Source organism: Trachypithecus francoisi, unplaced genomic scaffold (assembly GCF_009764315.1).
Source record: "Trachypithecus francoisi isolate TF-2019V2 unplaced genomic scaffold, Tfra_2.0 Lachesis_group2, whole genome shotgun sequence".
Classification (NCBI taxonomy): Eukaryota; Metazoa; Chordata; class Mammalia; order Primates; family Cercopithecidae; genus Trachypithecus; species Trachypithecus francoisi.
The window spans coordinates 16,730,063-16,745,223 of NW_022681465.1; the positions used below are offsets into that span (position 1 = coordinate 16,730,063).

The following is a 15,161-nucleotide window of genomic DNA, read 5'->3' on the forward strand; positions in this document are numbered from 1 at the left end:
CCTGGTGTGCCCGTTTGCTAAGACCCTTGGTAAAGTGCAGTATTGGGGTGGGAGTTACCCGATTTTCCAGGTGTTGTGTGTCTCAGTTCCCCTGGCTAGGAAAAGGGATTCCCTTCCCCCTTGCGCTTCCCAAGTGAGCTGATGCCTCGCCCTGCTTCAGCTCTCGCTGGTCGGGCTGCAGCAGCTGACCAGCTCCAGTTGTCTGGCACTCCCTAGTGAGATGAACCCAGTACTTCAGTTGAAAATGCAGAAATCACCTGTCTTCTGTGTCGCTCTCACTGGGAGCTGGAGACTGGAGCTGTTCCTCTGATGCTACACTTCTAAAAACAATCAGATCTCATGAGAACTCACTCGCTATCGTGGCACCAAGCCATGAGGAATCCTCCCCCAGGATCCAAATACCTCTCATTAGGCCCCCACCTCCAACCCTGGGGATTACATTTCAACATGAGATTTGGAAAGGAACAGATAACCAAAGTATATCAAGTGAGATTGGAGACAGATGACCCTGGACCTGAATTTCCTGTCCATAATAGTACTGTGATTTTCAGCAAGTGCTGTAGATTACAAAAGTGGCCACAATTCTCCAACCTTTTGTTGAGTGACTTTGCAGCAACTTCCATGAAGTTATGGAGTCTATTTCCCCATCTCCTGATAATGGCCTGGCATTATGTCTTGCTTTGACCAGTAGAATGTGGTGGTATGAACAGTGTGCCAGTTTTGAATTTAAATCTCAAGAGGACTTGCCTGTTCCCATTCGTTCTCTTAGGACCTTGCCAGATGGCCCATAAACCAGCCAAGGCTAGTTAACTGGAGGATGAGCGAACGCATGGAGTGGAGCTCAACTGTCTCATCTGAGGTCACAAATATGAGAAAGCCAGGCAAGGTCAACTTTGTTCACCTCGCTATAGTTGAACTGAAGAGCCATGTGTGGGCCCAGCAGGGAGGGACTGCCCAAGTGAGCTAGCTCAAACTGACAACCCCTTGAATCATGAGCTAAAGAAGTGGATGTTAGGTCGGGCGTGGTGGCTCACGCCTGTAATCCCAGGTGGGCAGATCACCAGGTCAGGAGATCAAGACCATTCTGGTTAACACAGTGAAACCCCGTCTCTACTAAAAAAAGAAACACAAAAAAACTAGACGGGTATGGTGGCAGACGCCTATGGTCCCAGCTACTTGGGAGGCTGAGGCAGGAGAATGGCGTAAACCCGGGAGGCGGAGCTTGCAGTGAACCCAGATTGCGCCAGTGCACTCCGGCCTGGGCGACAGAAGGAGACTCTGAGTCAAAAAAAAAAAAAAAAATTAGCTGGGCATGTTGGCAGGTGCCTGTAATCCCAGCTACTCAGGAGGCTGAGGCAGGAGAATCGCTTGAACCCAGGAGGCGGAGGTTACAGTGAGTCGAGATGGCCCATTGCACTCCAGCCTGGGCGACAAGAGCAAAACTCTGTCTCAGAAAAAAAAAAGAAGTGGATGTTATTTTAGCTACTGAAATTGGGGGAGATTTGTTACATAGCAAACCTGTTACAGCAAGTTAAATAAACTGCTTTCTAAATGTCAATAGCTTCACTATAAAATAGATATTAAAATAGATTATAAATAGCACCTATCTCACAGCAAGGACAAAACTAGATGCTGATGGCAGCATACTTGGTGCCAAGCCTGAAACGTGCTGAGCAAATGGTAACTAATGCCATTGATTACATCAAAGAGAGAATATTAACAGAGTAACAGGAAGAGTTAGTAACAGAGTAAAGGAAGGAGAGTGTAAGAAAGAATTACTTTAGATCATTGGCCATCAGAGAAATGCAAATCAAACCCACAATGAGATACCATCTCACACCAGTTAGAATGGCAATCATTAAAAAAGTCAGGAAACAACAGGTGCTGGAGAGGATGTGGAGAAATAGAAATGCTTTTACACTGTTGGTGGGAGTGTAAATTAAGTTCAACCATTGTGGAAGATGGTGTGGCGATTCCTCAAGGATCTAGAACTAGAAATACCATTTGACCCAGCCATCCATTACTGGGCATATACTCAAAGGATTATAAATCATGCTGCTATAAAGAAACATGCACACGTATGTTTATTGCGGCACTATTCACAATACCTAAGACTTGGAATCAACCCAAATGTCCATCAGTGATAGACTGGATTAAGAAAATGTGGCACATATACACCATGGAATACTAAGCAGCCATAAAAAAGGATGAGTTCATGTCCTTTGTGGGGACATGGATGCAGCTAGAAACCATCATTCTGAGCAAACTATCGCAAGGACAGAAAACCAAACACCGCATGTTCTCACTTACAGGTAGGAATTGAACAATGAGAACACCTGGACACAGGGGTGGGGAACATCACACACCAGGGCCTGTAGTGAGGTGGGGGTGGAGGAAGGGATAGCATTAGGAGAAATGCCTAATGTAAATGATGAGTTAATGGGTGCAGCACACCAACATGGCACATGTATACTTATGTAACAAACCTACACGTTGTGTACATGGACCCTAGAACTTAAAAGTATAATAAAAAAAAAAATCCACATTCTGCTCATTTTTGCCTCATGACTTTCCTCCATTCATTGGTTCCACTGCCCTGGCCTGTGCTCACTGCATACCACAAATCTGCATCTGGGGGCTAAATGTTCTCCTCCCTTCAAAACATCCCTCTGAACACTTTCTTTCTAGACCCCTTCAACACAAATCCAGATGGTCCACATACTCTGTTAATTGTCTTATTGCCTTATATATTTATATCTTTTACTAACAACTAGGCTCTAAGCAACTTAATAAAGATGGTTGGTGTTGATCCTTGGGGTTATCTTATCTCCAGTTAAGAGACCTATTAAATTTCCTGAATGCCGAGTCATTCAGTGAACTCACAGAGAACTATTCCCCCAATAGATGGCATTTGTAGGAATCACTGGGTATTTTCCCCAGCATATCATGAGGGAATGATGAGAACTCGAATTTAACAACTAGTTCCCACCAAGCAAACGTCTGAATACTTCAGGGTCCGTAGATCCTGTTTATGTCTCAAACTGCTTATCAACTGTAACCCGGTTATTACTTGAAAGTAAAAATAGAAGTCCCTGGGAGAACTAAAGATGGAAACAGAGCCTATACTGCATTTTTAATTTTCCCACCTTAATTACACCCCCTATCAAAACAAACTGCTTAAGGCTTTATAAGTGTCTTCTTTCTACTTCTTTCAGAGGTTGTCTTCTGAACCAGCAAATATCATTTTTAAATTTAAACAAAAGACATCTCCTCTCCATTGTGTTTTATCAGTGGTGTGCAGGACCTCTGGCTCCTACCAGCTTGCCAGACGTGACTGTGTGCTGTGTGTATCTCATTCCAACTCCACCTCCAGTGGTGACACTCTGGAGCCTGAAATTAGCCATAGTGGGGATATTTACACCATGAAAATCAGCAAATTCTATGAAGCAAGGTTTTGTTTTTTGTTTTTTGTTGTTGTTGTTGTTTTCCCCAGAGATCAGTTGGTAAGCATTTATTAGCACATAATGGCCAGATCTCTATGGGCTTAGAAAGTACAGCTCCCATCACCAGGAAACATTCATCACCTTCATCATTGCAGAATGCTTTAAATTGTGAGACTGGTAAAATGGGAACTCAATGCAAGCATGACCAAGACAAATGCTGCTAAGCCACAGCCAGTCCAGCTGGAATATGAGTGAGGTAGAGAGAGGCTTGAGACAAGGCTGGAGGGGCACACACAGGCAGAAAACACAGGGCTTGCCGGGTGCAGTGGCTCATGCCTGTAATCCCAACACTTTGGGAGGCCGAAGTGGGCAGATCACAAGGTCAGGAGTTCGAGACTAGCCTGGCCAACATGGTGAAACCTCGTCTCTACTAAAAATACAAAAATTAGCCGGCTATGGTGACGGGCGCCTGTAATCCAGCTACTTGGGAGGCCGAGGTAGGAGAATCACTTGAACCTGGGAGGCAGAGGTTGCAGTGAGCTGAGATCACTGCACTCCTGGGTGACAGAGTTGGACTCCATCTGGGGGAAAAAAAAGAAAACATAGGGCTCTAAAGGCATAAACATTTATGTTTCAGTGGTATGGAAAGTTATATTAATAGTTTTGCATAGGAAATAAATATATGTGGGTTTATGTTTTCTAAAGATCTCTCTAGGTATCTGGTCTGTGGAGAATAGGATAGACACATGTTGGGAGGGCAAGGGTGGAAGACCAAAGAAGACACTATTTTGGATCGGGACAAGGGGGCCCCAGTATGTCTTATGACCTCTGCCTTGCACCTGCCCCATGCCCATCTCCACACCCCACCTGTGCTTGTGCTCCCAGCGCTCTCCACCAGGAATCCCTTCCTCTCCCATCCCAAGTCCTGCCATATTGCAAGACCAGCTCAAGGTCCACACCCCTCCACCTTGCATCCTCCCCTGTCATCCCAGTCACATCAATCTACTTGCCTTGGCACCTGGAATACTACTTCCTGATAATCACATGACTTGCTCTGCTACCTTGTGTGGTCATTTCACATTTTATGTGAATTTGTCTGATCTCCATAACTTGCTTAAAGTTTATTATGGAGATCGGTGGTGTGATCTATGACTAAATTGAGCCCCCAGAACATTCCAAGCAGGCACGAGATCTTGGGGCATGTGGAGGGAAGATAGAATCTGTCCCAGAAAAGCTTTTGTTCATCTGCAGATTTATCAAATACAAAGTCAGGTGATGCTGAGCCAGTTTGCACTGATAAGGAAATGCAGGGAGGGAGGAGATTCATGTAAAACAGTGGGTAAGAAACACTTAAAGCAACTATCTCAAAACTGGGGACTGTATTCCTTGCATCACACATGGAATCAAAATTCTAACTGTAGCTTTGCTTCTAAAGGAAGTATTATACTTTCATAATTACCATAATTACCTGCAACAGAGGTCAGCACATTCTTTCTATGAAGAACCAGAGAGTAAATATTGTTAGCTTTGTGGTGGGCCTCTGTTGCAACTACTCATCTCTGCCATTGTGGTACAAATGCACACATAGACAAACCATCCACAAATACAGAGATCTGTTTCAATAAAACTTTATTCACAAAAACAGGTGGCAGGGTAGATTTGGTCTCTGTACTCTAGTTCACTGACCCCTGCCCTAAAAGATTACATACTTTGAAAATAGCAATGCCAAACCTTGTATCCAGATCCAATATTTTCCAGCAATCATGATGCTTCTCTGATCAACCAAACAAAAGTTATAAATGTACTGGCTAAATTTGGCTTTATGCACTTGTTTTGTCCCCTATTATAGTATAAGCTTTTGGTGAGTAGGGATTTTCAAATTATTTAAAGCACTTATTTTTATACCCAGTACACACCAATACAGAACTTTACTATAGCAGATTTTTGACCCCAATTTAGTGTACTACCTGAATAAAATGCTTAGTAACTAAAAAGATTGCCCTCTTAGATTTCTGAACTATTTTTTTCTTTTTTTTTTTTTTTTGGAGACAGGGTCTCGCTTTGTCACCCACACTGGAATGCACTGGTACCATCATGGTTCACTGCAGCCTTGACCTCCTGGGCTCAAATGATTTTTCTCATCTCAGCCTCCTCAGTAGCTGGGACTACAGATGCGTACTACCACACCTGGCTAATGTTTAATTTTTTGTAGAGATAGGGTCTTGTCATGTTGCCCAGGGTGGTCTTGAAATCCTAAGCTCAAGTGATCCTCTTGCCTTGGCCTTCCAACATGCTGGGATTACAGGCGTGAGCCAGCATGCCTGGCTGAAACTATTTTTACAGAGAACTTATGTGGTGATATGGTTTGGCTGTGTCCCCACCCAAATCTCATCTTGAATTGTAACTCCCATAATCCCCACCTGTCATGGGAGGGACCTGATGTGAGATAATTGAATCATGGGGGCGGGTTTTCCCATGCTGTTCTCGTTGATATTAAGTCTCAGAAGATCTAATGGTTTTATAAAGGGGGGTTAACCTGCACACACTCTCTTGCCTGCTGCCATGTAAGATGTGCCTTTGCTCCTCTTTTGCCATCCACCATGATTGTGAGGCCTCCCCAGACATGTGAGACGATGAGTCCATTCAACTTGTTTTTCTTTATAAATTACCCAGTCTCAGGCATGTCCTTATAGCAGTGTGAGAATGGACTAACACAGATGGCCTTATCCTATTTTTCCACAAAGCTATCTGAGGTACTATATAATCATCAAAAAGAATAAGGCAATTCTATAGGTATTAATGTAGGATGAGAGCTAAAACACTATGCTGAGACAAAAGCAAGCTACAATTTATGTTTATATTAAAAACGATGGGGATATATATGTGTGAGTATATGATTGGACAGTTTGTTTTTGAGAGAATATTCAATAAAACAGTAAAAATAGCTGTTTCTGGGAAAAGAAAATGGGTAGAGGGCTACAGCTGGAAAAAAAGTAACATTTTACTTCTAGTATTTGAGATTTTTGTTTTACAAGTCACCTATACATATTAGCTTTCAAAAGAATTAAAAATTAAAATAAAAATAATAGATTGGCATCTGAAATGATAAAATATGCTGATGCCTTCCTCAGTAATAAACACAGACATTCAAAACTACAGTCAGCCCTCAATGTCCATGTGGTCTGAATTCAACCACAGATTGAAAATATTTGAAAAAAAAAACTTGGTGGGGTACAGTGGCTCACACCTGTCATCCTAGCACTTTGGGAGGCTGAAGTGGGAGGATTGGTTGAGGCTGCAATGAGCTGTGACTGTGCCTCTGCACTCTAGCCTGGTGACAGAGTGAGACCCTGTCTCAAACAAATTGAAACAATTTTTAAAACACACACGCACACACAGTATAACAACTATTTATGCAGCATTACGTTGTGTTAGTTATCAGTAACCTGGAGATGATTTCAAGTGGAAGGAAAGATGTGTGCGGGTTCTATGCAAATACTACACCACTGTGTATCAGGGACTTGAGCATCTGTGAATTTTGTGTCCTGCTGGGGTCCTAGAACCAATCTCCCTTGGATACCAAGGGACGACTGCACTTCACTGACCTTGTTCAAAGCTACTGACATCACACACACCAAGGAGTGCACGTAAAAGCAGTAAAATTGGAATAGGTTCTGTGGCTAGGGGAAACTCAGTGGTACTTTGTTAGCTGTGATGCTGCTCTACAGTGATGGGAGATGTCACCACTGGGGAAACTGAGTGAAGGGCACACAGGGCTCCCTGTATGTTCTGTTACAACTTTCTCTGGTCTGTAATTATTTCTAAATAAGAGGCTGAAAACAAAATCACAACTATGCCACGTAAAGGCTCATGCGTCAATCTACGTTCTAACTAAGTGCTGCTGTAACCCCCTATCTGAGTCATGCCTTTCCTTGCCTATTTCCCCATCTGTAATTGAGGGCGGGGGACAGCCTTCCAGAGTAAATTAAGTCACAGAGGGAAGCCTGAGAGGTGTGCAGTAGAAAGAAGACTTCTGTCAGATTCTCTCTGGGCCAAAAATAAAAAACAAAGACAACACACATCCGAGTCTTCGCCAGCCTTCCTTCGGTCCCTGGGTCGGGGGCACAGGATCCAGGCAGCACCTGGCTTCAGGTTCCATCCCAATCCCTGCAGAATGGGAAGAAGCTATGTGTGAGCATGAGCAGAGGTGGGAGTCAGTGGTCTGCAAGGAAAGTGGCGCTTGCTCATGCCAGATGCCTGGTCTGGTGGTTTGGGTACATTGGCAACCAAACCGCCTACCTGTGTGTTCTACTCCACAGGGAGGTGCAGGCAGGTTCTAGGATCCGGAGTTTCAAGATCAGGCACCCTTTGGGGCTGACACAGGAGACTGTCTGACATAAACACATTTCAAGTCCTCAGCTGTGTGTGACTTCATTAATCAGTCCCTTCTTTTGCCTACTGGCTTTCTTGAAGTCACACTCAGTGTCTACAAGAGCAGTGGAGACAGCTGCAGTTCTGTGTTTGGACCTGGTGAGCAAGTCCATGCAACAAACACAAAGCCCAGACACTGAAACCCCAGCATTAACACCAAAAAGCCAGCCGGGCGCGATAGCTCACACCTGTCATCCCCAGCACTGTGGGAGGTTGAGGCACATGGATCACTTGAGGTCAGGAGTTCGAGACCAGCCTGGCCAACATGGTGAAACCCCATCTCTACTAATATACAAAACTAGTAAAAATACAAAACCTAGCCAGGCATGGTGGTACTCGCCTGTAGTCCCAGCTCCTTGGGAGGCTGAGGCAGGAGGATCGCTAGAACCCAGGAGGCAGAGGCTGCAGTGAGCCGAGATCGTGCCACTGTACTCCAGCCTGGGAAACAGACTCTTGTCTCTAAAGAAAAAAACCCACCACAAAGCCAAAACAAAAATAAGCCTCCCCTCCATGGCATTTCGAGCCTCCTCTGATAAAGGAAATACACAGCATGTTAGCTAGTATCTTTTATTGTCAGACCTGTGAGCCAACAGTTTTGCAGGGTTGCGCACAACGGGACAAGGCAAATTTCTTGTGTGGGTAGACGTAGCTGGCCCAAGTCTTTAAAACTTTTCCATATAAAAATAGAAGTCCAAGACCAGATTATTTTTCTTCTGGTCATAAATGCTGATTTATTTACAGGTGCCTTGTTCAGACCACCATTATAAACTTGGGATAAAATATGTATTTTAACTAAAGCCTCAGCATTTAATGTCAGGGTCCTTTAAAGGTTCACTCAAATGTTAAGACATTTCTGGAATGCAGCGTCTCTACCCATAGTCAACATGGTTGTACCTGTAGTCGATCCAGAGGGATACAACTTAACCTTCCAAGTAACACTTTAACTTAAATCTTTTAGACATGAAAGACTCCAAAATGACTTCATTCTTGTTCTAAAACCAGCACTGGAGCCAGCTGTTGAAGAGTAGTTTATAAATACAGTTATCTTGTAGGCTGCATATCTGTTTATAATACAGCAGACACAGATGCAGACTTTGCTACATGTAAAAAATGGAGTCAACACGTGTTTTTCAAAATACAGCAAAGACAGGAAAATCCAGGATTCCGGTTTGTTAATAAAACCACCTTATAAAGTAACAATTGAGACTATAGCTCTGCACTATTAAAAATATACAGACTGTGTACACCATTGCACATCCTTTTTCCCTTTGCTTTTTAATGCTCATGAAACCATGATTAAAGTGTTGAGTTTATGAACACATGCATGAACAGGCAAGCACGTACACCTAAAAGATGAAACAAAGAACAAAGCTGATCATGTCATTCCATGAGAAAGGCTGCCCGCAGCACTCCAGCTTAAACACACAGTCCCCTCGGGCTCTCTATCCCCTCCCTACTCCCTCACCTTCCCTCAGATTCGGGGAAATCAGGTTGGGAGGTTAGCGCATCATTGACAGAGAATGCCCCCCTTCCACGCTCTGTGAGTCTCCCCGGGAAGGGGGGGAAGGCAGTTTCCTTCAGTAGCACAGTTAGGGTCGATTAGTGTTGGTTCCACAAGTTAAGGCACTTCCGGCTGCTTTGGTGGCAGCATGGTTCCTCCCCTCCTTTTTTAAGGCATGTGTCCTCTAAGAGTAGTAAAGCTTTGGAAACTGTGCAGACTGTTAAAGTTGACAGCTTAATACAGGATCATCGAAGTCGGCAGGCAAAAGGATCCTCAGAGACACCTCCCTCCGACCAGAAGCTTCCAGAAAGCCTGGGCAGCTCTGTGTTTCGGCTGGGCATGGCACACTGGAGCCAGCCGAGGCCAGAGGGTGGTGCATTCAGGTAGCAAAGACAGGTGGGATCCGTCGCGCCTTCACCTGGAGCTGCCCTGGCTGCTGGCGGAGCGTGTCGTGCTGTAGCGCCTCTTCACGATCATGCTGATGTAGGCTTTCATGAGCTTAGCCACATCCACCACCTGCCCAGGGGGGAAGCAGAACCAGCACATGGTCACGAGTCTCCCCCAGGCAAAGGGTCCTGCCTAATAACCAGACATTCCCTGGGCAACTCCCATAGCATTCCGTGCTAATCCACAGCTCCCATTTTGCAGGAAGCCAGAAGTTTAGCTGCTTTCACCTTCCTCATCAGGGAGAGGTGGAATCTCGGCTTTTCCAAATACAATGTGCACCACCTGGTGGTTCTTTCACACAAACGTGCCAACTTGGCTTGATGTAAACTGTCAGATTTTGCACATTAAAATACAGAGCTACCCAAGGAAGCTGAAGTTACTCAGTGTCAACAGTGCTAGGATTACTATCCCTGCTTAAAATAAATGTGAAATGACAGAGTCCATAATTACAGCCTTTAAAGACAGGATCATCTAATTCTAGTCAATTCCTTAGGATGCAGCTGAAGAAACAAGATAACTGAGGCCCTAGGGGCTGGGAGAATGGCCAGCTCCCCAGACACCAGGCCCGCTTCCGCTCCATACCAGCCACCTCCTCCAGCTGGGATCTCCATTAGCTCCCTCCCATTGCCACGCCTTCTCACAGCTGGCCTGGACCCTGTGCAGGCATCCTAACTGGCTTCCATTTCCCTGCTTGCTCTCTTCCCTTCCAGTCCCACCCTAGAGATCACTGTCTGTAAATTCACTGTTATGCCATGCACAATCAAAGATCCCATAGTGGTTCCTTGTTGTCTACTGGATCTCACCAAATCCTGGGACCCTTGAGTCAAGGGCTCCCCACCCTCTTCCCTCTCACTGCACGTCTCCCCATCAGCCTAGGGAACCTATAATGCCACATCCTCCAAGCACCTGGAACGTCCTCCTCACCGCCTCTCCATTCCGAACCAGGCAGCAGGTGACTCCTCTCCACTCACCACATTGGATTGCTAGTTGTTCCCTTTGTGGAAGCCTCAATAAGCTTCTTGTATTACACTCTCTAAACTTTGAAGCTGGTAGCATATATATTTAGAGGCCTTTTAGTGAGTGTGGTTTCACAATCTAGAATGAGCTGCACCTAGGATGGTCATGCTCCCAGCTCCCTCCCGGTCTCAAGAGGCCACCAGAACTGAGTCTCACAGCTCTGACACTGCCATAATTGTTAACTAATTTTCATAAGGTTTTGTTGCAAAGAATATACTTTTTCATGGACATCTATGTCACTTCCCTTTCTCTTCCCTTCCTCCAAGGGTAAGACTTCGTGACACAATGGAACCAAATTCCTCTGTTGTAAAAGCATACGGAAGAAATATGGGGTTCTCAGATTTTAGCCTGCAGGGAACCAGCAGCTGGGAAGGGACCACAACACTGTATTTTCGGTTTTTTTTTTGAGACGGAGTCTCGCTCTGTCACCTGGGCTGGAGTGCACTGGTACAATCTTGGCTCACTACAACCTCTGCTGCCCAGGTTCAAGCGATTCTTCTGCCTCAGCCTCCCGAGTAGCTGAGACTACAGGCACCCACCACCACACCCAGCTAATTTTTGCATTTTTAGTAGAGACGGGGTTTCACCATGTTGCCCAGGATGGTCTTGATCTCCTAACCTTGTGATCCGCCCACCTTGGCCTCCCAAAGTGCTGGGATTACAGGCATGAGCCACCGCGCCCGGCTGTATTTTCATATTTTAAAGAAAAATATTCAAAGAAAATGACCTGGTCAAAGGCATGAGGAAATAGGGTCTTGTTTTTCTGTCTTGTCAAGACCATGAATAAAAAGATGAACTTGCTTTTGCCTCTTACCTCACTGGTTTCAAAAAGCAGCTCCCTCTCATCGACCACGATCTTGTACGTATTCGCCAGGGGTGCCCCAAAAGAGAGGATGTGTTCATACTGGAAGACTTCCAGTGGCCTTCCCTCCCCACGCTTGTAGACGGAGACAGCGTCCGCACTGACACCCAACCAGAGTTCCTGAGGGAAGCCACCTTCCTTGCACTGGTGGGCAAGAGAGTCAACAGAAGAGTTAAGTCATGAAATGGTTGGCAACAGCATCTAAACCGTAAGACAGGCTTTGAGTGAAGTCCTCTGCACAGAAGATTAAATATATTCGATGTGCGTGCATGCATGGAGGGGCATGAAATATGAGAAACGGCACCTCTCTGGCTATCTTGATTGATTTCTAACGAGTTAATCTCATGCATTTGGGAAGAGCTCACTAACTGGCAGGGTCTAACATCTTGCTTTGACTTTCCACTTCTTGGCATTATTCTACTAGCTGTTTGGTTTAGCCACATGGAAGTGGCCTGGTAATGCACATGCTGGCCTGGGGACTAAAGGAAGCTCCCCTCCTCAAGACAAGTCGACTCTTTAATATCTCCAGTTCTGCCTCCAATTCTCTTTGTGGATGGTTAGTCTTCAAATACAAAATCTAGGATCACAGAGGGAAATTCTCCACATCACGCATGCTGAGCAGTTCTGGCTCCTCTTGACAAGGAGCAGCAATGGTCTTCCATATGCAGAGTGGGAACAGGGTCTTGACTGGTTTTGGTTTAACTGTACGCTTTCCTGTACAGATTGGTGGAAGAAAATAACAGCCCATATGTAGGAGCTAACAACACAGGGCTGATCCAAACCTGGACAAGCAGGAGGGCTATAAATTGGGGACACTGAAAAGAGTCCCTAGTTTGTATCCCTAATAACCAGATATTCTCTGCATTCTCCATGCAAAAGCCAGTAGCTTTCTATGCTAATCCACAGCTCACATTTTGCAGGAAGCCAAGAGTTTAACTGCTATTATTACCTATTCCTTGTCAGGGAAAAGTGGAATCATGGCTTTGTTAGAAAGCACCTGATTTTTTTATACTTCAAACTTCATTGAACCAACCAACCAACCAAACGAAAAACATCACCCAGTGAAAAGCCATTAATGGATCCTAGAATACACAATCAATATTTAGATTTTTACAGACCCTCAATTTAAAGTCATCGGATAACAGGCAGAATTACTGCGATCATCAAAGAAAAAAAAAGGAAGCTAATTTAGACCAGGAGCTGCCAAACGTATCAGTTAAGGGCCACACAGGAAAGATTTTTAGACTTGGTGGATCACGTGGTCTCTGTCACAACTACTCAACTCTGCACAAAAACAGCCAGAGAATGTATCTAAAGGAATGAGCTTGGCTGTGTTCCAATAAAACATTAGAAAAAAGGAGGCAGGCAAGATCTGACCCACAGACCAGTTTGCCAAACTCTCATCTATACCATTAGTAAGACTGCTTTTCAATAAGTGGTCTACTTAAAAAAAAAAAAAATCAGTACTGGGTTGATGCTAGTGGCTAAATTCCATTATCAAACAGACATTCTTTCCAACACAGGGTTGTAAAGAAAAAACAAAAAAGTAAAACGCAAGCATATCCACAGTTTCTAATTTGTATATATAGCTATACATTTTTTAAAATGTAGATTTTTATCAGCGTTTAAAAAATTAGATCTATAGCTTCCCTAAGGAAGGGTAGTAAAAGAATAGATGACGTCTTAATTTTGCATTCATTCCTAATATTACAGATGCATTTACTACAAAGGAGAGGAGAAACTGTGAGAAGGGAAGTGTTAATGGTACAATTTGAGGGGCTCGAATAAAAGGTTGAGAGAGCAAAGTGCTCCATTTTGTCTTCTCTCCATATGAACTTGGCCGTGATCCATGTTCTCAGATGCCAGCACCCTGCCCACCCCGACACACAGCAGCCACTTCTCACCTCCACGTCAAACAGCGTCGAGCCATAGCCAGGCCACTCCTTGATCAAGGCCATGTACTTGGCCATGGCCTGTTCCTGGTTCATTCCCTGAAATTTCTTCCACTTGTCAATGATACTGGCTCGAGCAGAGGAGACCTCTTCCTTAATCCACATGTCCAGCATCTGCTCCTCCTCCACCTTCTGGCGGACCACGGACCCTGTCCGGAAGCTCCGCCTCAGGGTCCCCTCCAGGAAGCTCGTCCGCCTCTTCTCCAGCCGCTCACAAGGGGTGAAGGTTTTGGTTGACTGGCTGATGCGGGTCTTGAGTCTCTGCAGGGAATAAACCTCTTCGAGAGGTGGGATGGCAGCGTGCAGAGTATAATCCCCCTGCAGATACTGGAGTCGCAGGGCAGCAAGAACCTGGAGGTTTTCTTCTGGGGCTGGATGGTGGCCATGGATAACCGCCTCGTGGGCCTGAAAGGAGACAAGTCAACAGCTTTCTGGTCAATGCACTGCCGTGCCATGGGATGCCCACAACGCTTCCTCCCTCATTTCATCAGGGTTTCTCTCACACACACCTTCCCTGACTGCCCTGGTTAAAACTGCACCCTCACCCCTGCTCATTGCTTTAAATTTAATTTTCTACCTAGCACAGATACCATCTAACACACGTCATATATTTTATTCCTTACGGTCTCCTGTCAACTGGAATGGTGGTTCAAATGAAATGTGTAGCAGGTTTCATTCTACAAACGAATGAAAGAGCAGCTGGGCCTTGTCTTTGCTGGGAAATCTACAGGTGTGCCTCATTTCTAAGGTACCAGTTAACTTACAAGGCTAAGTATTAACTGGTTTTACCCTTGCTTGCCTGCAAAGAAATCTGTTTCTAACTATTCCTTTTACCTGTTCAAACATAAATGCAAATTCCACACTGTCTTTCGGCACGTTGTCTGTGTCCAGGAAGCAGTAAAGTTTGAAGTAGAATTTCCATGGCAGGTCCCCCACCTCGGATGCGGCAGCCAGCCTACAGAGAGGAGTCAAGAGAGGCTCAGAAAATGAACGAGAGGGGCCTTCAGTGACCCGCAGGGAGCTGACTTTACATGGTGTATTCTAAGGACACAGACATTCTGTCCAGGCCCAGATAACAGTGGATAGAGATGGGGACAGAGAAATAGAGTGAAAAAATGTATTTTCACGCTAATTTTGCTTTAAGAAAACAAGCAGGCAGCCTCTGGTTAAACCAGCTAACAAGTGTTTTCTGAGAGCTGCATTCGAATTAGTACCAGCAAAGCATTATGCTGAGTCCACGGGAAGAAAAGAAACAAAAGCCTGTTTATTACCTTTACCAAGCCCCAGATACATTATGAGAACATTTATAAAACCTGATGTGAATATTCTTGTATGAGGGCTATGTTTATACTAAGCAGGAATACCTTCCATGCTACTTAGAGAATATGAAGTCACAGATCAAATATCGTAGGTCTATTATAGGCTGGATGCGGTGGCTCACCCCTGAAATCCCAGCACTTTGGGAGGCCCAGGTGGGCAGATCACCTGAGGTCAGGAGTTTGGGACTA

At 44.9% G+C, this 15,161-nt stretch overlaps 1 protein-coding gene and 1 long non-coding RNA gene across 2 annotated transcripts in view; one reads left to right on the top strand and one right to left on the bottom strand.

Moving 5' to 3' along the window:
* LOC117064776 overlaps nucleotides 1–15,161 on the top strand; it is a 67,398-nt gene that overhangs the window by 40,010 nt on the left and 12,227 nt on the right. The gene's annotated exons all lie outside the window — the stretch shown is intronic.
* The window catches only part of MYO10 (myosin X), a 274,244-nt gene continuing 267,508 nt past the window's right edge, over nucleotides 8,426–15,161 (bottom strand). The window contains exons 38-41 of the mRNA XM_033178828.1: nucleotides 14,488–14,608; nucleotides 13,606–14,058; nucleotides 11,654–11,845; nucleotides 8,426–9,891 (exon numbers count right to left, since the gene is read on the bottom strand). Of these exons, the coding sequence (XP_033034719.1) occupies nucleotides 9,790–9,891; nucleotides 11,654–11,845; nucleotides 13,606–14,058; nucleotides 14,488–14,608 (868 nt within the window). The 3' untranslated portion in view covers nucleotides 8,426–9,789. The remainder of the gene's footprint in view (nucleotides 9,892–11,653; nucleotides 11,846–13,605; nucleotides 14,059–14,487; nucleotides 14,609–15,161) is intronic.